The sequence below is a fragment of the Rhinolophus sinicus genome, chromosome 14, assembly GCF_057876585.1.
Source record: "Rhinolophus sinicus isolate RSI-liver-muscle chromosome 14, RSI-T2T, whole genome shotgun sequence".
Taxonomy (NCBI): domain Eukaryota; kingdom Metazoa; phylum Chordata; class Mammalia; order Chiroptera; family Rhinolophidae; genus Rhinolophus; species Rhinolophus sinicus.
The window spans coordinates 77,653,287-77,679,752 of NC_142514.1; the positions used below are offsets into that span (position 1 = coordinate 77,653,287).

At 36.5% G+C, this 26,466-nt stretch overlaps 1 protein-coding gene and 1 pseudogene across 4 annotated transcripts in view; one reads left to right on the forward strand and one right to left on the reverse strand.

The window, feature by feature from the left end:
- The window catches only part of LOC148755733 (nuclear pore complex protein Nup153-like), an 85,773-nt gene that overhangs the window by 40,282 nt on the left and 19,025 nt on the right, over positions 1 to 26,466 (forward strand). The window contains exons 5-13 of one of the 4 annotated variants that reach the window (XM_088791356.1): positions 336 to 469; positions 550 to 678; positions 9,917 to 10,063; positions 10,285 to 10,341; positions 12,347 to 12,500; positions 15,234 to 15,273; positions 15,540 to 15,666; positions 25,573 to 25,707; positions 26,340 to 26,420. In XM_088791356.1, coding sequence (XP_088647482.1) covers positions 336 to 469; positions 550 to 678; positions 9,917 to 10,063; positions 10,285 to 10,341; positions 12,347 to 12,500; positions 15,234 to 15,273; positions 15,540 to 15,666; positions 25,573 to 25,707; positions 26,340 to 26,420 — 1,004 coding nt within the window. Of the gene's footprint in view, positions 1 to 335; positions 470 to 549; positions 679 to 9,916; positions 10,064 to 10,284; positions 10,342 to 12,346; positions 12,501 to 15,226; positions 15,274 to 15,539; positions 15,667 to 25,572; positions 25,708 to 26,339; positions 26,421 to 26,466 lie in introns of all 4 variants that reach the window. The other 3 variants (XM_088791353.1, XM_088791354.1, XM_088791355.1) reach the window with 3 other exon arrangements.
- On the reverse strand, positions 7,772 to 8,491 carry LOC109456747 (transcription factor BTF3 pseudogene; annotated as a pseudogene).

The window sequence follows — 26,466 nt, forward strand, 5'->3', positions numbered from 1 at the left end:
TTTACATGAAAATACTTGCATATATTAGATTAGTATTTCAAAAGCTTTAAGTTTTGGCATTTCCTATAAATGCCTTCATTTGAATGAAATGAGCTCAGAAAAATAAACAGGATGTAATATCAACATTTTGACAATGCTTTTTAGTAATTAACCTCAGAGATACTTAGCTCCCTAAATGTCAGTGTTACAGGTTGGTCATGAGGAGAATAGTGACAACAGCAGATTCATCCATTGTCTTTATTTAGTCATAATTAGATGACAGTGTATTATTAAAATGAAATCTCATTCCCCGTAGTGGTATTACTGAGCATTACATATTTTTGTTTCGTATGTAGCTGTTTCAAAAAACACTGCAGTGCCAGCTCTGTCGTCTGCAGAGACTGATCGTTATCATACACTCTCCAAGCACACTGCCACCAGCTCCAAAAAGCCAGCATTTAACTTGGCAGCTTTTGGAAATGTTTCCCTGGTAAGTATTAATTGGAGTTGATTCAATCACATTGGTATTGAGTGCTTATGGCTGATAATTTACCGTGTGTTTCCATGCAGTCAAATGGGGAATCTTCGATCCTTATAAGAAGTGAGCTTGGAGATTCTCCTTTTTACCTTGGCAAAACAAGGTATGGTGGGGCAGCTGCGGTTGTCAGACAGCCTAAAGTACGAAACACACCATATCAGGTTGGTTTGAATAGGATTGATAATGTTTTATTTAAAAATAGTTGTTAGGTAACTGTTGGCACTCAAATAGAATTTTGGTTTAGTTAATCTTTTGTAAAATGCAAAAGGTATTAGAAAATTCTTTTCATTTAGGGACAATAGGAACATAATTTTAGATGTCAGTGAACATTTTATACATTAGATTTGTGTATGTTTAGGATGTGTGATGATTAATTCCTTTTTGAAAAAAATAATTGAGATATAAGTTACATGTAGTAAAATTACCCTCATGAGAAGATTTGAATTTGAGATAGTTTTGTATGTGGTATGAGGCATGAATCCAGATTGATTTTTTAAACATATGAATGTTCACTTTCTCTAGTACCATTTGTTGAGAAGACTATACTTTCTCCATTGAATTGAATCTTTAAAACATCCGTCGACCATATTGTGGCTCTATTTCTGGACTTCCAATTATTTTCCATTGATCTATGTATTGATCACTTTGCTGACATTGAACTGTCTTGATTATTATACCTTTAGAGTAAGTCTTGAAATAGGTCCTGTGAATCCTCCAACTTTCTTCTTGTTCAAGCTTGTTTTGGCTTTCCTAGTTCCTTTCCTTTTTAATAATTTGAATCACCCTATCAGTTTTCTACAAAGTCTACAGGAATTTTGATTGGGTTTGCATTGAGTCTAAAGACCAACTTATGGAGAATAAAAGTCTTAACAAAAAAGAGTCTTCTGATCCATAAAGTCAATATACCTCTCGATTTATTTCTGTCTTTTTACATTTCTACCACTGTTTTGTAATAGTCATCACACAGGCCTTATTAGTTTTATACCTATCAGTAGCCTATTCAATAAATTGAATTCATAGGTAAAATACCTTTTAGCAAAGAAAACTTCAGGCCCATATAACTTCCCTGGAGAATTCTACCAAATATTTAGGACAGAAATAATACCAATTCTCCGCAACCTTTCTTGTACATTTCCCTGATCATTCAGGAACCAACATTACTCTCATAACAAAAACCAAAGGCATTATAATAAAGCTACAGACCAGTATTTCTCATGAGTTATAGACACAAAACTTCTCAACAAATATTAGCAGATCTATCCCAGCACATATAAAAAGTATATCATGATCGTGTGGCATATGTCCTGGGAATGTAAGGTTGGTTCAGCATTGAAAATTAATGTTATCTACCCAGTAAATAAAGAATAAAAACTACATGAACATCACCACAGATGCATAAAACACATTTAACAAAAATCCAAAGTCCATTCATGAGAAAAATTTTCAGCAGAACTAGGAACAGATGGAACCTCCTGGATGTGGTAAATTGTGTCTACAGAAAATCTTCAGCTAGCATCATACTATTGTTAAAAGACTGAAATCTTTCCCCCTAAGATTAGGAAGAAAACAAAGATGTCTGCTATCACTGCTGCTGTTACATGTACTGCAGGTCCTAGCTAATGCCAGACAAAAGAAACACAGGTGTACATATTGGGAAGGAAGGAATGAAATGCTTCCTAGTCATAGACAATGTGCTGGTCTACATAGATATTTCCAAGAAATTACAAGAAGAATGTGTAAGTTGGTTTAGGAAGGTTACTGAATACAAGGTCAATATAAGAAAAGAGTTATATTTACATGTATACATTAACAGAGAGCATTTAGAGATTGCTAGTTTTAAAACTAATACCCGTTTAAGGTATATTGCAGCATTCTGTCTTGTCCTAAGAGTTTCTTGAACATCATAAAAATTCTGTTTTGTGTATATGTTGCTATGGTGGTTACGTTCCAGATTTTGACATTTTAAAGATGGAAGAGTAATTATATTTCCAAGTCTGTGGGCTTTTGGAGAGGGCAATTGTATAAAGATGACAATTTATGACAGATGCAGAAATTTCATAGAAAAACTTGTATTTGAAGATTTGTCCTTAGAGTAGTTTCTTGTTTTCCTGAATAGAAGATGCTTTCATAAATAGTTGATAGTAATTATGAGTTTTATTTCTGAATGTGCTCATGAAGGGCAATATTTTATATCAAAAAGTGTTAAGTGGATCTTGGAGTCACAGGGAACTTTTTCTAAAGCTTAAAGTGGATTATAATGCCATTCAAACATTTTTTTAAACTGAAAATAGTTCAGCATGTTAGTAGGAGATGATGCCAGCCCACGATTAATAGATTAGTCCCAAGTCACAGTGTATACCCATGACTTCCTCCTCCATTTTCATTAATAATTGCATTAAACTTAAATCTTAGTCTTAGAAAAACAATTTTTTTTCTTAATTATGAAGCCTGAGGAGATTCCCTACATATCTCCATTACATTTTTAATTTTAAATAATATTATTATTAAAAAGTGTTGGGGAGGCTGTGGAGAAAAAGGAACCCTCATACACTGTTGGTAGGAATGCAGAGTGGTACAACTTCTCTGGAAGGCAGTGTGGAGGTTCCTCAAAAACTTAAGAATAGAATTACCATATGACCCAGCAATACCCCTCCTGGGTATCTACCCAAAAAACCTGAAAAGATTTATCCATAAAGACATATGTGCTCCAGTGTTCATTGCACCTTTATTTACGGTGGCCAAGACATGGAAACAATCAAAGTGTCCTTCAATAGATGAATGGGTAAAGAAGTTGTGGTATATATACACAATGGAATACTATTCGGCGGTAAGAAAAGATGAAATAGTACCATTTGCGACAACATGGATGCATCTTGAGATTATAATGCTAAGCGAAATAAGTCAGACAGAAAAACTAGAGAACCATATGATTTCACTGATATGTGTTATATAAAACTGAAAACAGCAAAGGAACAAGACAAACAAATGAAGAAACAAAAACTCATAGATATAGACAATAGTTTAGTGGTTACCAGACGGTAAGTGGGGAGGGGGATTTTAGAAGAAGGTAAACAGGGTCTAATATAAGGTGATGGAAGGAGAACTGACTCTGGGTTGTGAACACACAATGTGAGATATAGATGATGTATTACAGAATTGTATACCTGAAATCTATGTAATTTTACTAACAATTGTCATCCCAGTAAACGTTAATTTAAAAAATTATATATAGAGATAACATACAATATTGTATTTATTCCAGATTTACATGCCTAAAGAAGTGATCACCCTAAGTCCTGCCACCAGCTGACACCATAGCATGCTATCACATTATTGTTGACTATATTCCCTATGCTGTACATTACATCCCCATGACTTATTTGTTTTATACCTGGAAATTTGGACTTCATATTCCCCTTCACCTTTTCACCATTTTTCATTTTTTATTACAGTTGATATTCAGTATTATTTTACATTAATTTTAAGTGTACAGCATAGTGATTAGAAATCCATACAATTTAAGAAGTGCTCCCCTAACTAGTCTAGTACCTAGCTGGCATATGTACGTAGTCATCACCACGTCACTGACTATATTTGTACTCTCTATGCTTTACCCCACATCTCCATGACTATTTTGTAACTGCCAATTTGTACTTCTTAATCCATTCACCTTTTTCTCCCTGCTCCCCACACCTCTCCCATCTATCACACCAGCAAATCTGGTATCCATCTAACACCATTCATAGGTGTTAAAATATTACTGACCCTATTCCTTATGCTATACCCTATCTCCCCATAACTGCTTTATAACAACCAGTTTGTACTTCTTCATCTCTTGCCTTTTCTCGCTCATCCCCAAGCCCCCTCCCATCTGGCAACCATCAAAATGTTTTCTGTATCTATGAGTGTCTTTATGTTTTATTTTGTTCTTTGTATTCCACACATAAGCGAAATCACATTGCATCTATCCTTCTCTGTCTGACATATTCCACTCAGCACAATACCTTCCAGTCCATCCATTCCGGGAAGATGGCAGGAACCCTTGCTTCCCTAACTGAACAATAGTCCATTGTATACATGTACCACCTCCTCTTCATCCATTCATCCATTGAGGAGCATCCAGGCTGCCTCCACATTGTGGCCATTGTAAACAATGCTGCAGGAAACATATGGACTCACATGTCCCCTTACAGTAGCATTTTGGATTTCTTCAGATAAACACCCAGAAGTGGGATTACTGGATCCTTGTTTGTCTCTTGTTAATGTTTGTTGTAAGGTCTATTTTATCTTGTGTAACTATTGCTACCCAGCTTTTTTTGGGTTTTTGGTGTCCACTTTCATGAAATAACTTTTTCCATCCCTTTACTTTCCATCTGTGTGTGTCTTTCCATCTGAAGTGAGTCTCTTCTAGGCAGCATATGTAAGGGTTTTGTTTTCTTATCTATTCAGCCTTCCCATGTCTTTTGATTGAAGCATTTAATTTGTTTACATTGAAAGTAATTTTTGATAGGTTATGTTGCTATTGTTATTTTATTATTCATAATTTTTATTTTTTTCTATCTTAAAGAAATTCCTATAAATTCCTTTGTATACTAGTTTGATGGTGATGAACTCCTTTAGCTTTTTCTTGTCTGTGAAACTCTTTATCTGTCTTTCAATTTTAAATGACAGTCTTGCTGAGTAGAGTACCCTTGGTTGTAGGTTCTTGTTTTTATCACGTTGACTATTTTGTGCCAATCCCTTCTGGCCTGCAAAGTTTCTATTGAGAAATCAGCTGATGATCTAATGTGAGCTCCCCTTTTTTGTTGTTTTTTCTTTTTATTTATTTTAAGTGTGTTTTTCCAGGACCCATCAGCTCCATGTCAAGTAGTTGTTTCAAGTTAGTTGTGGAGGACACAGCTCACTCTGGCCCAGGTGGGTGTCCATCCGCCAGCCCTGGTGTTACCAGCATCACACTCCAACCAACTGAGCCAACTGGCCACCCCGTGAGCTCCCTTTTAAGATAGTAGTTGCCTTTCTCTTGCTGCTTTTAGGAGTCTCTGTCTTTACCATTTACCATTTTAATTTTAATGTGTCTTGGTGTGGGCCTGTTTGGGTTCATCTTGTTTGGAACTCTCTGCATTTCCTGGCCTTGTATGTGTATTTCCTTCACCAGGTTAAGAAACTTTTCTGTCGTTATGTCTTCAAATAAGTTCTCAATCCCTTGCTTTCTCTCTTCGTCTGATACCCTTATGATGTGACTGTTGTTATGCTTGATGTTATCCCAGAGGTCTCTTAAACCATCCTTATGTTTTTGGATCCATTTTTGTTTTTGCTATTCCCCTAGGGTGTTTTCTGCTACCTTGTCTTCCAAATCGCTTATTTGATCCTCTCCTTCATCTAGTCTGCTGGTGATTCCTTCCAGTGCATTTTTCATTTTATTTATTGAATTTGTTATTTCTCACTGGGTCTTCATTATGGTTTTTGTGTCCTCTTTTATGCTTGCTATCTCTCTGTTGACGTTCTCCCTAATTTCCTTGAACATCCTTATTAACCATTGTTTTGAACTCTATCTGGTAGGTGCTTGCATCCATTTCGTTTAGTTCTTTTTCTGGAGTTTTCTCCTGTTCTTTTATTTGGGATACAGTTCTTTGTTTTTTCATGTTGGCTGCCTCTTTGTATTTGTTTCTATGTGTTAGGTAGGTCTGCTATGTCTCCCAGTTTTGGTCGAGTGGCCTTATGTAGTAGGTCCCCTATGGGGCCCTCGCACAGTCTCCTTGGCCATCTGCTCCACCTGCTTCAGGAGTGTCCCTTGTGTGGGTTGGGTATACCCTCCTGTTATAGTGGCACCTTGATTGCTATTGGCATGTCAGTGGATGGGTTTGATCCTCAGGCTGATTGGCTGTGGGGTTTGGGCACATGCACAGCTTATGGGCGCTGTGTGGAGGGGCTCAACTCACTGATTGGGATTTTCCCCAGTGAGCTCTCGTGCCTATTGTGACCGCCATTTGTTTGTGCCTCTTGTAGGTCTAATTGGGTTGTGCTCTGCTGTGGTCTGAGCCAACCTCCAAGTATATTGGTTCTGTGGCCCCTTGGCAGGGGGCTGCGGTGCAGCCTCAGGGCAGTCCCTGCCTGTGTCCCACTGGGGACTATCACGTAGGAGCCGCAAAGACATCTGTGTTGGGTCACTCTCTGCTCTGGAACTTGCATGCGTGGTAGATGCCACACTGTGGACCGGGGACGTCTACCCCCATATCCAGGTCTGGAGTAGTTCCTCAGAGAGCCAGGACAGCCTGAGGCCTGCTGCCACCTGCCAGCTCTCTTGTTTCAGACAATGATAAAGCTTTGTGCAGTAAGCAAGTTGGGTGAGGCAGGGCCTCAGGGAGTCACTAGAGTGGGAGGACTTGTGGTTACCAGGTGAATGTAGATTCTGGTTTGGTGCCAAGGCTGAGCCTAGAGCTACTCAGCAAAAGATTCAGAGCACACCAAGCCCAGTGGACACCCATTGGGTCCTACGGACTCTGATAGTTTTCTAAGAAAGAGTGCAATGTGGGCAGGTCTGGCTGTTCACTGAAAAAGTGACTCTGGTGTTGGAGGAGTTGAATGGTCAGGTTTCCAGCAGAGGTCCTCAGACCAATTCAGATTCACATTTAGCTGTGTGGGGGTAGAGTTGAAGAAAGCCCAGATGGTGCCTGCCTGGTGCTTGTACAGGGAAAATGAAGAATGTGCTCTAGCCCTTGTTCCAAAGCCACAACCCTCCGACTGCCCCCCATATGCCTCTAATGCCCCTTAAGTCACCCTACCTCCACTAGAGCCCAAGGTGAGAGCCTGGGAGTGAGAGAGTCTGTGTGCATAGTGTTTTAGTCCCAAGCAGAATGTCAGAATCATCATTGTTTTTTCACAGCCTGATGATGTAGGGTCTACTCTTCCCGGCACCTGGGCTCCAGGCTTGAGAACCTGGTTGGACCAGGGATCCTGCACACCTTTGGGGGAATCTCTGTGGCTGAGATATCCCTCCTGATTCTCAACCACCTAACTGAGGTTTGGGAACAGTCTGTTTAGCTTCTCCTCCACCTTTACCAGTCTCCACGTGGCTTCTTTATATTTTCAGTTGTAATACTTCAGCCAGACCTCAGATTGTTCTCCAGGTTGATTTTCTATACTTTAGTTTTAATTTTATTGTGTTCCCAGAAGGAAGCAGGCCCAACGTTTATCTACTTTGCCATCGTGGATCTATTTCGAATCCTATACTTTTTTTTTTTTTTTAAACTTTATTAACCTTTGCTTCAAACTTTATTCCCAAGCTTCTTCACCTTAATTAGCTGCAAAGAATGATTTGTGTATAAGCAAAAACTGAAAAGAGCTGCAGTGTCCAAGGGGCTTGGGCTTAAAAATATTAGAGATTGAGATTTTATCAGATCCATGAACAAAATTTAAAAAGCAGTCATAATATAAAATATCAGCTCCCAGTAATTTCTTCAGGTTTTCTTCAGAAGTTGACTCAGTTCAGTTTGCTTCACTCTTGGAAGCCTCATGAAAATTCTCCACAAGATCTGGAACTTCATCATCATCCTCCTCTCCGGTAGCAAGTGGTGCTTTTCCACCCACAGATTGTTTGGGCAGAGCTTCAGCCAGTCTCCTTAAACTAGTCAGACTATCTGCACCGAGCTTGTTTAAGATGCTGGGTAGCATTTCTGTCAGCTGCTTGGTCTCAGTGTGGCCTGTGATGGTGAAAGTATTCTCTGCCAAAGAGATTTGAACTTTAGGGTTGTTAAAGTGGATCCCTGTTCCTTGGTTTGTGAACATATTCACCTCTTCAGTACCAGAGACATTGTTTACCCCTAACTTCTTTAAAGAGAACTGAAGTTTTTTATCATCTGCTGTAGCTGTTCTGTGAACCACCTTCTTCTTTCTGCGCGCAGTTCCTTTTCCACCAATGCGCACTTGTGCCTGCAGTTTGGCGAGTTTCTCCTGGTTCATGATAGTTTCTTTCATCTTATTGGAGAGGACATGGGGCTGCGCAGGGGACTGGGGTTGGCGCTCAGTGGGTCTTGGGAAGACCAGCTGAGAATAAACTCACACGTGGGGACACAAGATGGCAGCTAGAGTACTTGTGTTTTTTAACTTTTATTTCTTCATATTAGTTTGAGGTTTACAAAACAGAATAATGTTTAGGCATTTACACCCCTTCTAAAGTGATAACCCCTCCCCAAGAGTCCTGTACTTTTGAATGCTTAATCCTGAGATAGCACAAGAATCATTCTCAACACAGGCTTCCAGAAGTATATCGTTGACATTTGCGATGAATCTATTAGTTCTTTCTTCATTTGCTGGAGCCTTAGAGTTGGAAGGTATATTAAAGATTCTCTAATTAATTTCTATTTTATGGATTAGTGAAGTGAGGCCCTGAGAGGCCACTGGCCAATGGAATCCAGTGACAGCACAGACTGTCATTTTTTCCAAAAGTTTTTTAATGTCACCTCATCTTTGCCTCTGTCCTGAATGGCAATCCTTCTTGGGCACCAAATTTTAAATAAAATTAATGTAGAATATTGCAGCTCCTCTGAAAATATAATGAATGTTTGGTACCAGATAGACAAACTTTATTTCAACTAGTTATTGTGATTCAGTTTTTCAGATATTATCTGCTATTTATAGAAACTGGGTTATAATTTGTTATAATACTTTTTCTATTTTATATTGAGCATTATCAAACTACTTTCATTTGTGGTAGTCACTTGAAATGTAATGCAATCTTGAGAAAAGGAAGTGTTTCTATTGGAATTTGTAAACATTATGTGTGAAAGAGTACTTGTCTCTTCTTTATAAGGTTATTTCTTTAACTTCCATTTTAAGAAAGTTAAAAATCCATTTATTGAAAAACAGCCTGTTCCTTTAAAAGTTTTCTTCTATTAAAAGTTGAGACACAAATCGTTCACAATTTTTAATTTCCATTGCAGTAGAGTCTACAGTCTCTTTATTTATTTATCTTGGAATTTACTGTAATTAATACATTTTAATACCCAGAATAACTAATATTTTAACACAGTTCACTTAATTAAGTGTTCTTTGATTTAAATATCATTACCTTGATAAGCAGATCAAGGTAATGCTAGAATGTTCCATCAGTTGTCTCATATTTCCCATTTTACATAGCTGACAGATCTTTAAAGTGGTGCAAGCTGTCTTACCATGTTTTTCTGATTGTAAAAGTAATTTCGCTGGCGGAGAATTGCATTTTCAATAAATAAAGGAGAAAGGTTGAATATATGATTAATGACACCACCCAGAGATAAGTTGTTAACACAATATTCCTATTTCCCTTTCGACCTCCATTCTGTGTTGTAAATATTTTCATTGTCTGAAATATGTGCTGTAGAGTTCACAGTTCCAACAGATAATACAAGGTTCACTTTCTAGGTACCAGTCAGAAGACTGATGAAAACTAAGCAACTCAATACACAATCCTGTGGTAGGATGAGTTTAACAGCTCGGCGAATATTGCAATCTTTAGAGATGGTAAGCCCCCTCCTGGTAAAATATTTAAAATCACAATTAAATGCAACAGTGTTTTACAATTTGAGTTTAGTGGAAAATCTTAATTTTATTATTGCTCCAACATTAACTGGATGCAAAAAGAATTCCATTTGTTGTTTTTGTCCACTGAGTTCTCTAAGTGGATTTTCAAACTTTTTATCTCTCACTTAAAGATATATTTTTATATATTGGTGATAAAAGTCATATTTTTCAAACTTTGCCATCTATTCTAATATATATACTTTTTTCAGCCTCTTGATAGGAATGGGATGGATATCAACACATATTTTCAGGCCCAAATGCAAAAGGTAAGACTTCTTTAGCATTTATTTCTATAAAGTGTGAAGACTTATGTATTATTTATGTTTAAGTCATCAAATACATAAACTGAATTTAGTTGATAGTCATTAGGGAACATGTATGAAAAATGATTTTTTTCTTTGACTTTGTTCCTCTTGTGAGCACCTTACTTAGCATAATGCTGTATATGTAGTAGATGCTCATGCAGTATTTTTTGGATATTTGGCATTCCCGTCTTCAGGATCTCAACAGTTTTTATGAGTAACTGCTACCTTTGGATAGCTAAAGACAGGCTTTAACAGAGCTTGAAGTGTTTAGTCACCAGACGTTCAGTGAACTGACGTGCTCACTGAATGTAGTTATCTTTGTAAACTTTCCTCATTAACAAACATATATTAATCTGTTGTGTGTGATATAATTACAAATGGGCAAATCTCAATCAGTCATCCAAAATACTATTCAAAAAAAGTAGAGCTAATAAAAATAGAATATAGCTTATATCTTGCTAACCCTTTTTAGGGCATTTTATTTTGTTAAAATTAGCTTTAGTGGTTATTGTGGGAAGAATTAAGTGTTCACTAGCCAGGGTTAAAAAGACTAAATTTTTTTAGTTATTACTGTGACTGGTTAAGTGTCCCTCTCGGGAAGCAGATAACCAGATCCTTACTTGTGGAAGCATTTATTACAACACCAAGTTCCCCCAAGAAGTAATTGATTAAAATTATCATAAATCTCTGAATTATTTTGGGGACCTTATTCAAAATATGAAAACTTATGAAATTTTTACCAAATTTTTGATGCATAGGAGAAAGTTAACATTTACTTTTTCTTGGGATAGTGTTGCTTCTCAATTTTCGGAATGACCTAGACGCTTGCATTCTGGCAAGAGGGAATCAATCCATTATTAGTTTCTGTTAGGGGATTAGTATAGCCTTATTAGCTGCTTTTCTCAGACTCCTATTTTATATCAGATTTCTTAAAAAGTAGTAAATTTTAAAAATTGTGCCAGAATACATGTTCTCATGAAAAAAATTTTTTCTTACTGTTTGTGTGCAGTACCAAAAACATTTTATTAATGGGTGTTAGGAAGTATAAGGGCCAAAACATGATATTAAAGCTCATGGTTCATGATGTAATCAGAAGAGTCTGCAAAACAGACCGTGTCACTGAGTTGTAGGATCACACTTGTGGTGAGACTGAGGGAAAAACCTCTGAGTCTTTGCCCTGAAACCAGTGCTGTTCACAGCTGGTGCTGAGTGAACAGCCTGTATTCCTAGTATTACAGTCTGTGGACAGAGGAGAAGAATCTCTTGGTTTCAGACTCATCTTAAACCCACAGGATTCTACTCTGATTCTATATAGCCAGAGACCATTAACAAAACACTTGTGAACCTGATAATAAAGACGGTTCATGCTAAGCTTTGGAATTCTAAACACTACTTTACTAAAGAGATTTCAAATGTAAGACTTTTGGTTTGGTTTTTAAATCACAGCAGAAAAACATTAAATTGGAGAGTAATTTGCTCACATTTTAAGGTATTAAAATATTTTCCTAGTTAGTGTAAAGGTATCTTATTTGCAGCTGAGAAAATTTAGATTGTACTTTGAAGGAAAATGTTGCAAAATCAATTGCAATTTATATAGTTAGTTTTTATATTTGAAATTCATCCTGTAAAAGCTTAGATATGTGGAACAGTTTTGAATAGAGTTCCGATGTTGCGTGTGTGCACGTGTGTCAAGGTCATTAAGTCTAGAATAAAATAGTCTGTGAAAACCATTTTTGAACTACACACACACACACACACACACACAAATCTAAACACACGTACCCACACCCTTTGGTTTTATTACTATCAGTTTTCTTATTGGTATTTGTTTGCATTCCCTGGGTATTTCTATAGGAAGTACTCACAGTCTGTAGTTCACATTAGGTATTGCCAAATAATTATTAAATTTGCACCATTGTTATATATGAAAATTAAATTTCATGTTTGATTTCATTTTACCTATAAGGTGAACTCTCAGTATCCTCCTGTTCAGAGACTCATGACCCCAAAGCCAGTCTCCATAGCAGAAAATCCAACTGATTATTTTCAGCCAGATCTGACCACATCGAGTGAATTAAGAGCACTAATCAAAGAACATAAAAACCACAGTGTGACTATGTGTTTATTTTCACTTGTCTTCGAGTATAGATGAAAATGAACAAGAATAAATAATGTAAAACACAAGCACTGTACCATCTCAGTCTACCAAGTAGATAATGCATACACTTTGTGAATTAGTGATAATTATGAATTAGTATGGGTTTATAATGGCTGGCACCTCAATCAAATCGCAAATTATCGTTTACTGGTAAGCACTAGTATGTACTCATGGTTTAGACTAAATAATTTTTCTAGGTTTATTTATGTATGTACTTTGCGTTGGTGGACTACCACATATAAATTTCAGATATCACATCTTTCAACTCTGAGTGCTTTGGCATTCATTTTCTAAGTCATTTCTTCTGTATTATCACACATAAGAAACTAATGCCAGTTCCTTCCTAATATTCTCTAATATCTTGTCTATGTTCAGATGGTGTTTATAGCTGTATTTTTTAACCAGAATACAAGTTTTACACATTGCTTTCACTTTTGTCTTTCTAGACCTGAAATTGTCCCTCTCACCACATTATTTTTATTTTTAACTCACCTCTTTATTGGGATATAATTCAGATTCCAAAATATTTACCTATTTACCTATTCTGTGGTTTTAGTGTATTCACAGAGTTGTTCAGCCATCACCATAGTCAGTTTTAGAACATTTCCATCTCCATTTTCCTGACCCCCAAAAACATGTACCTGTTAGTAGTGATCCCTCACGCCTACCCCTCCAGCCCTAGGCAACCACTGACCTGTCTCTGTAGATGTGCTTATTCTGGACATTTCATATAAATGAATTCTCAAAATATGGGCTTAATTGTGACAGGCTCATTTGACTTTGCATAATGATTTCAAGGTTCATCCATGTCATAGCAAGTATGTGAACTTCATTCCTTTTTATGGCTGAATAATATTTATTTGGATGTGCCAGATTTTGCTCATCCATTCAGGAGGAGATAGACATTGGTGTTATTTTCACTTTTGTACTATTGAATAGTCCTGCTATGAACTTTTCTGTAAAAGTTGATTTTGGTGTTGTTCTTGTTGTTTTGGTGAACATATATTTTCATTTCTCTTGGGGTTTGTAATCTAAGAGTGGAATTCCTGAACACATTGCTTTTTGAAGAGACCAGACCAGTTGTCTTATACAATGTCCCACAATCTGGGTTTGTCTGTTTTCTTGTGTCATTTAATTAAAGTGATTTTTTTTTATTTACATAACATCTTACCATTTGTGCTTTTACTTATATATAGTTAATCGGATTTGATCTTCATAACAACTCCATTTCTTGAAATGTTTCAAAGTGAAGTTGAAAGAATAATAAAATGTTGACGTATTACTCTTTTATCTGGATTCAACTGTCATGATTTGCTTGATCAATATTTAAATAGTATTTTGAATTTAATTTTGGACCTGCAGAGTTGCAAGACAAATTTGAAGAACTCCACATTTTACTACATTTGCTTTATCTTTATCTGCATATTTTTTACCAACAAGGAAATCCTTACATAAATGGCTAATAATTATCAAACCCGGAAAGTTAATGTTGGTACAATACTATTATCTAATGTAATGTACAGGTTTTCTTTAGATATTGCCAGTTATCCAAAAGACAAAGAATCCAAAATCATGTTTTAGTCTATAACAGTTCCTTAAAGATTTTGTGGGGTTTTTTTTTTTTTTTTTTTTTTTTGGTATTTCACATCATAGATAATTCTGAAGAGTGTAAGTTACAGTGTAGCATGCCCTGCGATTTTGGGATGTGTGATGTTCCTCCTGATTAGATTCCAGTTGTGTACTTTTGGTAGTAATACCCCAGAATGGATGCTGAGCTCTTCTCAGTGTATCATGTAGGAGGCACATGCTGTCAGTTCATCCCATTCCTGGCTGTGTGATCATTACCGAAGGTAGTGTCGGTGGGATTTGTGCACTGTAAAGTGACTATATTTTACCTTTTATTATTAGTAACTTTCTTGTGGAGAAGACTACTTTGAGCACATAAATGTCCTTTTCACCCAGTTGTGTTAGCATCGTTGAGGATTTTTGCCTGAATCTATTATTTGTTAATTGCCGAAAGGTGATTTTCTAATTCTTTGTTCCTTCTTTTTTTTCTATTTTTGTGTTTATTTTTCATGTCACATGAATTTTTACATTTAATAGGCTAAATCCTTCATTAGCGTAATTTGTTTCAATGCTCATATTGTCCCATATTGGTCTTCGGCCTGGCTCTTGTGTGCTTTGGATTTTCCCATGTTATTTCTTGACCATTTAGTTTCTTTTTGATATTATAAAGTAATACAGGCTCATCTTGTAAATTCCTGGCCCTAGCCCTTTTATCAATCACTTATTTCTGTAAGAAAGTCTGATTCCTTATCATGGAAGAACTCCTCAGTTTCAGAGAATAATTTCTAAAGGAATATCTTTATGAATTTGCTTGTGTGTTTAATCAGCCATTAGAAGAGATAAGTAAAAGTCTTTTTAAGGTTGGTAGTAGATTAAGTTTGTATATTACCATTTTGTTTAAGGCACAGTTGTACTCGATGACATTTTATGTGTATGTAATTATGCTCTTACTCTTGTGTACCATTCTGAAGGCAGGGTATAAGTTGCCAATTTTAGGTTTCATTAACTGAGCAGCATGAAATTCCTGATTCCAAATATGAAAACTCACAGACAGAAGGATGCTACTACAAAAATGAGAACAAATAAGCAAGCATTTAAATACGGTGTGTTCATTTTTTCTAGACTGTAGACGAGAAAGCTGTGACGCCAGAACAAAATACAGAACAAAGGTAATGTCATCCTTATAGCTAAACATTATATTTAGTTTGTAAGGTCTATATTTGATTCACATAAGCCATTTTGAAGATTAAGTAAGGTTGGAAAATAGAACTCTTTACACAAAGAAATCTATCAGCTTTTAACATCATATTCAGCTGTTAGTAGTTCTCTATTATTTAGGTAATCCTTTCACAAATTATGGAGAAGCGTAATATATCTGTTGCCTTAATTTCCTTTAATTTTTTTATTTCCTTTTTTTTGTTTCTTTTTTGCCTAGTGGTTTATCTTACCCAAATTTCAATCTGTCTGCGGCCAATGGTTTATCTCCTGGAGTTGATAATGAAGGTAACAACATGACACAGGAGAGATCGGACTTTGTGGCAACTAAACCCCCAGAGGAGGAGGTAGGTTATATAGTTAATACTTTTGATGTTTATTAAAGGCCTGGGTGTGCTGGTGAGGGGAGGTGTGAAAGGGTGGGCTTTGGGGTGACCCAGCACAAGACTAACCTGCCACTGAAACAGTCCCTTCAAGTAGTGTGTGTGTGAGTGTGTGTGTGTGTGTGTGTGTGTGTGTGTGTGTTTTAAACTACCAGGCTTTTAAATTTTAAATCACGTTCACTGTGACAACACAGAAAACCTAACCTAGCACCTATAATTTCACGAGTAGCATCAAAAAGCCGTAATTGTTCCAAGAGAATATGACACATGAAATTATTTGACCCTCATATTTTGAATATCTGAAGTGTCTATAAGTGGATTAATATTGTATGTATTCATCTCACTTGCCTTTTTCTTCATATTACTTATTAAACTTATCAGTGTCGTGAAAGATAACTCTGGGTTATTGAATTTCACTGTTACATATTTATCCTGTAGGAAGATTTCCCACAATCCATTCTGCAGAGTACATTTGGGTCCATTCCTCATACGTGCTGAGGGGAATGTCCATACACGTCTCCCTGGGCACAGGTGCCGGCTGTTCTGTAGGCTCTTTATCTAGGAATGGGGTTGGATTATAGGGGATCATACACACCTTCAGATGTGTGATGTGTTGCCTCATTGCTCTTCAAAGTAGTTTTACAGCTTACCACTTCGACATTACGGTGGGTAGTGTGCTGTTTCTGTGTCCTTACTAGTACTTGATTTTGTTTATTTTAAAGTTTTTCCATTGTGATATCTGTGAGGTGGTAGGCCTTTGGTGTTTTACTTTGCATTTTGTTGTTTACTAGGAAGAGGAGATATTTTTTTTGTGAGTTTCTTCACCATTTGTTTTTTCTCTTTCTCCTCTTTTTCATTATCCATTATTTCTTGTATTAAGGAGAGTCCTTTATATGTCCTAAATATGAAACTTTTGAAAAGATTCAGACTAACTGAAGATTGTTTAATTTAACCTTTCTTTCTATAGGTTGTTGTATTTGTTTTCTCTCTACTTTGAGCTGAACCCAGGTCCTTGCAGTCTTTTTATAAATGAATCCGAGCCTAGCTGGATCATTTAAGTTTTGATTCCTAATGCTTCTTTTTGTCATTTATTTCTAGTTAAAATTTCATTTGTGACTTCCTCCTTGATTTATGAGTTTTTTACGAGTATATTTTTAGGCTTTTCAGTAGGAGATCTGATAACAGTTTCTTTTGACTATAAAATGATGTTTTGATTGAAAGTTCTGTATGTATTAGCACTAATTTTGTTCATGTCTTTTGGTGTTTTGCTTTGCTGCCTTATTGAGAGTGGGAGGCCTTCCCCCCCCCCCCATTTTTTCTTTATCTCCTTTTTCTCTGTTTAGCACTTTTTCTGTGGGGCTCTCTGATTCACCAGAATCATGACTAGTGTGGCAGATTGGGCTTTCTACCATACACCTCTCTGTTGGTATTTATGCTGGCGGCCTCAGTGTAGTTACTGGTCCTGAGGCTCTATTTTTCCCTTGGTTCCTACTTGTTGCTGGGCTGGAGTGTTGTGAAGGGAGGGACTGTATCAGTGTATCTGACATCTTGACAGAAAAGTCTTGAATGCTATTGATTATACAGTATGTAGAATTTTGTAGTTTTCTTAGCAGACCAATTTTCTTTTGTTATTAAAGCTCTTTATGCAGACGTAATTACATTTAAGAAATACATTATTTGTCTTGCCTTGTTTACATGAGGAAAGTAATATCGATTAATATAACATGAGCTTGTTCTTTAGACAAGTTTATATATTTCAAAGTAAAATGAGTGGTCCAAACTTTGGAAAGTCTATGTCTTTGAGAAAACATTAGCTTGGTTTGTTATTTGCCTGATGACAGATTGGTCAATTTGCTTATTTTCCTCACTGTCAAATTTTAAAGATATAATTGCTAAGATTTTAGCTGAATCTCAGGTTGATGCCAGTAGCTCAATTTTAGCCATTTCGCAGATTTGTGTATAGTCTGATAATCCTGTATTGAGAGATGGAGGGTGGTGGTGTCTAAATGTTTGTTTGTTTTTCATGCTCTTACTACCTGGTACACTCACTGTTAGGCGTTTTATGGCTCTTTGTTTCCTCCTCTCTTATCTGGGCCCACTCCCTCCCTCTGTAGGAATTGAGTATTAGTCATTAAACATTGTCATTTTGCCTCTATTGTGATATCAGTCTCATTTTTATAATGAAAAAGTCCATTGATACCGAATAGTTAAGTAGTGTATAATAAGACAGAGTTTGGGAGACTTAATTGCTTGATATTATCCTGTCAGGTACAGTCCTGCTGCTTCGTGGTGTGAGTAACATTGGCAAACATAACCTCTTTGCACATCAACTTCCTTCTCTTTAAAATGGAGATATAAATACTGAGTATATTTACCTTGTGTCTGTAGGGTGCCTGCTATTTAATAGCTATATGGTATTGGGCTATATATCTCCGTGCCTCAGTTTCCTCATCAACAACAATAGTGTGTACCTCATGTGAGAAAACCCAAGTAAAGGTATTATAAAGTTAACACATAGTAAGTCCCATATTTGATGGCAGTTGTGTTCAGCTTGAGGTGTCTATAAGCATCTGATAACAGTTCATGACTTTCTTTTCCCCAGATTTGTGGGACCTACGTCTGATCAACCAAGTCAAAATTTTGGTGACTAGGAATCAACTTAGAATTGGTTCAAGGTCCATAGTATAAAGAAACAGTATTTCCAAGCTTAAGGAGTTGGTGTGAGAAATAGGTTGTTCAACTTATGTACGCAGGTGTTATAAGGGTCTAAGGGGAAGAAAATACGGCTAGGGGTTGCGTTGGGAAGAAACGTCCCTACAGAAATACCTAAATGTTTTCTTTTTTCTGCACTCCCATATTTGATTATAAGAGTCACACAGAAGAAATGTTGAAAGAATTGTGCAATTGGATACATATTCCCAGAATGAAGATTCTAATATTTTGTTCTATTTGCTTCATGAAATACATATCCATCTAATTATGATTTGGGTGCATTGCCAACGAAGTTGAAGATATGAATACACTTCATCCCCAAATACTTTGGCATACATTGCTAAACTATAGTTAAACATTTGTTGTTTTTTAGTTTAGCAAGATTTACATGTAGTGAAATGTACAACTCTTAGGTGTACCATTGAATGAATTGGACAGGTGTTTACACCTGTGTAACCCAAAGACTACCGAGGCATGGAACATTTTCAGTCATGAGGAAAATTCACTCCTGTTCCTTCCCAGTCAATAATCATTGCCTCCTACCCCAGGGCGATCAGTTCAGTGTTCTCATTTTTCACACCATCTGTTGGTTTTGCTTGATCTAAACATTCATATCAGTGCAGCTACTCGGTGTGTACTGTGTTCTGCCCTTCTCTTATGAAAAGCTGCTGTGAACATTCTTGTATCTGTTTGTGGACATATGTTTATGTCTCTTGGGTAAATACCTACAAGTGAAGGTGTGAGTAATAGTTTAAAGTCCCCCCAACAGTGTGTGAACCTTTCCATCACTGTACATCCTTACCAGTAGTTGGTTGCACTTTTTAAATTGTAGCCATTCTGCTTTGTGTATGCTGCTGTGTCATTGTAATTTTGCTGTGCATTTCCCTCATGACTAGTAATGTGTTCTTGTTTATGTGCTTCTTGGCTGCAAGTATGTCTTCCTTTGTGAGGTCTCTCTTCAGAACATTTGCCCTTTAAAAAATTGGGTTGTCTTAGTATTACTGAGTTGTAGGAGCGCCTTATAAATTCTGGATGCAAATACTTTGTCTGCGACATGCCTTACAAATATTTTTCTCGCACTGTGGCTTTCCTTTTATTCCCTCTGTCTGTTCCTTCCTTCCTTCCTTCCTTCCTTCCTTCCTTCCTTCCTTCCTTCCTGCCTTCCTGCCTTCCTGCCTTCCTGCCTTCCTGCCTTCCTGCCTTCCTGCCTTCCTGCCTTCCTGCCTTCCTGCCTTCCTGCCTTCCTGCCTTCCTGCCTTCCTGCCTTCCTGCCTTTGTTCTTCCCTTCCTTCCTTTCAACTTTCTATATTATTTTATGTTAATTTCATGTGTATTCCATGGTGGTTAGTCATTTATATAAATTAAGAAGTGATCCCTCTAACTAGTCCAGTGCCCACCTAGCAGTATGTATAGTTATTACCACATTCTGGACTGTATTCTCTGTGCTGTACTTTACATCCCCAAGACTATTTTGACCCATTTGTACTCCTTAATGCTTTCACCTTTTTCATCCTGCCCCTTAATTCCCCTCCCAAGTATCACCCCAATAAATCTAATACCCATATGACACCCTACATTGTTACTACAATATTGACTATGTTCTTTATGCAATACTTTAAATTGCCATGACTACTGTGTAACAATCAATTTATGCGTCTTGATTCGTCCCTTTTCTCACTCACTCCCACCCCCTCCCATCTGGCAACCATTAATATGTACTTTGTATGTTTGAGTTTGTTACTGTTTCATTTGTTTATTTTATTTTTTAGAGTCCACAAATAAGCAAAGTCACATTTTATCTGCCCTTCTGTGACATGTTCCACCCAGTACAATACTCTCCGAGTCCATCCATGTCGCTGCAGTTGGCAAGAATCCATCCCCATCCATGGCCGAGCAATATCCCATTGTATATATGTACTACCTACTCTTTATCCATGCATTCATCCACAGACACCCAGGCTGCCTCCACATCTTGAACATTGTAAACAACGCTGCAATGAACATATGGATGCACATGTCCCCTCAAAATAGTATTTCGGTTTCTTCAGATAAATACTGTGAAGTGGGATTACTGGATCCTTGTTTGTCTCTTGTTATAGCCTTTGTTTTCAAGTCTGTTTTCTCTGGTATCAGTATTGCTACCTTCTGTCTGTTTGGTTTTTCTGTTTCCATTTTCACGAAATATTTTTTTAATTCCTTTACTTCAACCTGTTAGTGCCTTTCAATCTGAAGTGAGTCTGTTATAGGCAGCATATGTAAGGGTCTTATTTTTCTGTGCATTCAGCCATTCCATCTATCTTTTGATTGGAGCATTTAATCTATTTGCACTGAAAGTAATTGTTGATGTTTGTGTGGTTATTTCCATTTTATTTATATTTTTTCATTTTCTTTGTTTTCTCCTTGTTATTCTTAAAGAAGTCCCTGTCACATTTCTTGTAATACCAGTTTGGGGTGATGAACTCCTTTAGTTTTTTTCTTGTCCAGGAAACTCTTTATCTGTCCTTTGAGGCTAAATCACACGAATGCATGTGTTCTGACAATTAAGTTTGCGAACTTTTCACTGTGTTGCACTCACATTGGCAGCACTGTACAAACAGCTCCGTAAGGTTTCATAACCTTGGTATAACAGTGTCTCTCTCACAGCGGTGTTTGTGTCTACGTGTTGTGGTGTCATGCTGAGTGATGTTCATTATTGTTGTTGCGTGCTTTTGTGTGCCATCGTGAGAATGCCTGACCTTGTATTAGAGCAACGAACAGACATTAAATTTCTTGTTAAACTTGTCAAGAGTGGAAGTGAAATCATGGACATGTTAGTCCAAGTTTATGGCAGCGATAATGCCATGAAGAAAATGGCAGTGAGCAAATAGATTAAGTGTTTTTCTGAGGAGAGGGATTGTGTCACTGATGAAGAGTGCTCAGGGCAGGCAGCAATGAGCAGAATTGAGGAAAACATTGCAAAAGTTCATCAAATTGCGCCTCAAAATCATTGGCTAACTGTGAGAAGCATAACAGACCATGTAACATCGATAGAAAAAGTTAGGAAAATCTTAGCTGAAAATCTTGGCATGAGAAATGTGTGTGCAAAAATGGTCCCAGAGCAGCTCTTGCATCACAATGCACCAGCTCACACGGCACTGTCCGTGAGGGCATTTTTAGCCAATAAACAAAAACTGTATTGAAAACTCCTCCTTACTCACCTTATCTGGCCCCCAATGACTTCTTTCTTTACCCAAAGATAAAGGAAATATTGAAAGGAAGACATTTTGATGACATTCAGGATATCAAAGTTAATAAGACGACAGCTCTGATGGGCATTCCCAAAAAAGAGTTCCAAAATTGCTTTGAAGGGTGGAATAGGCGCTGTCATCTGTGCATAGCTTCCCAAAGGGAGTACTTCAAAGGTGACCATAGTGATATTCAGCAAGGAAGTATGTAGCACTTTTTCTAGGATGAGTTCTCGATCTCAATTGTCAGAACTCATAGCTTTGCTTCATAGAGTAATTGAGGTTGTAGGTCCTTGATTTTCATTACTTTGTGTATTTTCTGTCAATCCTTTCTGGCCTGCAAAGTTTCTGCTGAGAATTCAGCTGATAGACTTATAGGAGCTCATTTGTAGGTGACTAATTGTTTTTCCCTTGCTGCTTTTAGGATTCTGTCTTTGTCTTTAATCTTTGGCATTTTAGTTATGAGTGTGTCTTGGTGTGGGCCTCTTTGGGTTCATTTGTTTGGGACTCTGCACTTCTTGGGCTACTTTCTTCATCATGCTAGGGAAGTTTTCTGTCATTATTTCTCCAAATAGGTTTTCAATCCCTTGCTCTATCTGTTCTTTTTCTGGTACAGGCATAATGCAAATGTCGGTACCCTTGATGTTGTCCCAGAGGCCCCTTAAACTCTCCTCATTTTTATTTTATTTTATTTTATTTTTATATTTTTGTTGTTCTGCTTGGGTGTTTTCTGCTACCTTACTTTCTAAATCGTGGATTCAATCCCTGCTTCATCTAATCTACTGTTGATTCTCCATTTATTTTCTTAATAGTATTTTTTATCACTAGATGTTCTAAATTTTATGAAGTTTGAATTTATGTATTTTTTCCCATTATTTTTACTGTTCTTTTTGTCCTAAGAAATGTTTGCCTGTTTCTGGGCTGGAAGGAAATTCTCCTGTTATCTGTCAGAACATTACAGTAGTTCTTTCATGTTTTTTTCTAATTTCCTTATTGATATCCTATGTGATTCTTTGGATTAAAAGGAAGGAGAACTGACTCTGGGTGATGAACACACAACGGGATTTATAGATGATGTAATACAGAATTGTACACCTGAAATCTATGTAATTTTACTAACAACTGTCACCTCAATAAATTTAATTAAAAAAAAAAAAAAAAAAAAAAAAAAAAAAAAAAAAACTGATTTTAATCATCATTTTCATATTTTGAAATTAAACGAGACTTGTTTTATAGCCCAGTGTATGGTTTACTAGATGAATTTTGAGAAAGGTATATTATGCATTTGTTGGCTATAATGGTCTAGAGAAGTCAGATAAGATGACTGATAGTATTTCTTACATCATCTTTGTTTTTGCTGAATTTTTTTTAAGAGGTGGTGTATGATTCGTCTATTAAAATTGTTGCGAGATAGGAGTTAAAGTTGTCTACTTACGTTTTGTGAATTTGTCTTTCACCCTTTATTAGGTCAATCTTTGCTATGTATATTTTGAAGCCCTCATTGCAGCATGCACCTTGCATCTATTATAGCTCCTCAGTGATATGTCCCTGTGAATATTACTAACTGTCCTTTAAAAAAAACCAAAAAACAAAAACATTGGAGATATTTTTTGTCTTGAAACCTACTTTATCTGGTAGTCATCTAGCCAGTCATTCTATTACTAGAATCAGCCTTCTTTTGCTTACTAAACACAGGTTCTATCTTTTCCATCCATAAACTTTCAAACTGAGTGTTTATTTTTGAAATAGTCTCTTGTAGACAGCATATTGTTGATTCTTGTCTTTTTTTTTATCTATTTCTGCCTTTTAATTTGAATGTTTATATTTAATGTAATTATTAACATAGTTGGATAAAGGCCAACCATTTTGTAATTGTTTTCATTACTTGTTCACTTTTTATTTCTCTCTCTTGATGCTACTTAGTGGTTCCTCTTGATTACGGTTTATGTCCTTAATTTTTTCCATTCTACTTTGTGTTAATATTGTGCCACTCCTTTCAGAATGTAAAAATCTTGCACCTTTATAGTTCGATTTACCACCGTACTTGTAACTTTTATTACATTTAGATACATAGGCTATAAACCCACAGCCTACAATTTTCGCTTTATCCCGTTATATATACGTTTATGACAGTTAAGTTCACAAACTCATCCTAGAAAAAGTGCCACTCATCCTAGAAAAAGTGCCACATAACTCATTACTGAATATCACTACTGTCACCTTCGAAGTATTCATTTTGGGAAGGTATGCACTGATGCCAGCACCTAGTCTACCCTTCAAAGCAATTTTGGAACTCTTTTTTGGGAATGGCCATCAGAGCTGTCATTCTATTACCCTTGATATCCTGAATGTCATCAAAATGTCTTCCTTCCCACATTTCTGTTATCTTTGAGTAAAGAAAGAAGTCATTGGGGGCCAGACTAGGTGAGTAGGGAGGGTGTTCCAATACAGTTATTTGTTTACTGGCTAAACACTCCCTCACAGACAGTGCCTTGTGAGCAGGTGCATTGTCATGATGCAAGAGCCATCAATTGGTGACAAGTCAGGTCATTTTCATCTAACTTTTTTCACACAGTCTTTTCAACACTTCCAAATAGTAAACTTGGTTAACTTTTTGTCCAGTTGGTACAAATTCATAATGAATAATCCCTCTGGTATCAAAAAAGGTTAGCAACATCATTGCAACTACTTCGCAAACTTAATTTTCAGAACTTCATATTTTAAAGAAATTTAGTGAAAACTAGTGTTGTTGTTTTCATGTTTCCCCCTAATGATTTGTCACATATTATTTCCAGAATTATTTTTTCCAGAAATCTGAATTTCCATTTGGTATCATTTCCCTACCCTGCAGACCTCATACAGCAGGTTTTATGGCAACAGATTCTCTTAGGTTTCTTTTACCTGAAAGTGTCTTTATTTTTACTTTTTGGGGAGAGGTTGACTTTACTGAGGTGTGGTCTATGCATAATAAACTGCGTCCATTTGGAGTGATTCAGATTGTTTTAGTGGGAGTGAAGTTACCTGAACTCAAACCCTGTCTCCTCTGTTGTGGGCAGCAGCCGAGAAACTCTTTAGTCTGAGTTGGCTGTTGGGTGTCTGTCCATCTTCCACTCATGTAGTTACAGGTCTGCCAGGTAGTTGGACACTTACATGCAGACTTGGGGCTCCCCTCCTGTTGCTCTTCAATTGTGCATCTCCTGTCTAGCTGCCGTGGTCACGTTCTCTACCTGAGAGTCTTCACCCAACACATTTGCTGTTTTCTCTCTGAATTTCAAGTATCCAGTGGCCCTAACTCATAAAAAGAACAGGAAACTCACTCAGTGCTTCTCTTTTCTTGAGGTGTCTTCTCCCCTCCAGTTTCTGCTTGTTTTTGTTTGCTCTTTAGTATTTTCAGATGGTCGCTTTAATATTTTGTCTGGCGTTTGTAATTGTTATGTCAGGGAATTGACATATATGATCTATTCCTCCATGAACAGAGGCGGAACTCTTTTTATTTGTTCTTAATCTGTTCATGTGAGACTTGGGATGGCTTTTGCTATATTGGGTTAAAAACCAAGGCAGTTCACCAAACTCATGAGAAAAGACGTTTCTTAAATTCTTGATTTATGTGCTGTAACCACATACAACTTTTCATTTCATGTTAATACTACCACTGGGGTTTATTATTTGTTTCCTTCATTTTCACTGATTAGGAGATTGATACTTAGGGCAGTTAGGTTCCCAGTCACATAGCTGGCTGGTGGCACAGGTGGTATTCAAATCTTGTGTAGTTTTCTTGATTCAAGAGTTCTTATTATAATTAACACTGTATGGTGTTACTTTCTCCATGTTCTAAATTTTCCTCTAACTACATAAATTCTACCTGAAAAAATGTAAAGATATAAGAATGACAGAAAAGATGAAGTATATCATTATAAAACATACTGTGTTCTAGGAAGTGGAAGTACCAGTATTACAGAGAATCACTGTACCCATCACCAGTTCTTCACAGCCTCCAGTAAAATTTAGTTCATCTGTGATGACTTCTTCTCCATCACCGATTATCCCTGCACAGTCATTAACAAACAAGGTACCAAACCATTGTACAAATAGGGGTGATTTTTGTTCTTTCTTATTGTTTATTTTAAAATATCTAATATTCAGTTGGAAGCAGGGGTTAATTTTTGCTAATCAAACCAACAACTCAGAGTAAGAGGACAAAAGTGGAAATGCTATTTTCCTTTCTTTACTGTAACTTATAATGGGATCCATTACATTTGGAGTGTTTTCATTTCTTATGCAATGCATTAGAGAAAGCAATGATTGTAAATTTGTTTCCAAACAATGTTTTCAATGAAGATACTTTTCTTTCCATTAGAAGAGATGTATGCTTTTTATTTCTCAAGTAGGATTAATACCTTTAATTCGCTCGTGAAATTTTATGCTTTTCAGTTTACTTTTACTTTTGTGAACATATAGTTATAGATGTTACTTTTCTCCATTAGACAAATATCCATCTTTAAAATAGTGTATAAAGGAAGCCAGATTGCATAGCAGTAGCTTCAGTATTTTTCAAAAGTTCAAAAGTGATTTTCAAATCTAAAAGGGAACATATTTGCCTTTGGCTTCTTAGGAATAATTAATTTGCTTAAGGCCCATTTCATTGTAAATTTCTTTTTCTAAAAAGCTGTTTTTGTATGTCTTAATAATTTTGAAAAACAGGTACAAATATCGTCTTCCAACAACACTGGCCATTCTATATCTAGAATTTCAACTCCGATTGTGCAATCTGTTCAGGGAGATGTAAGTAGTAACTGAGGAATATTTCATATGTATGGATTTTAAAGGC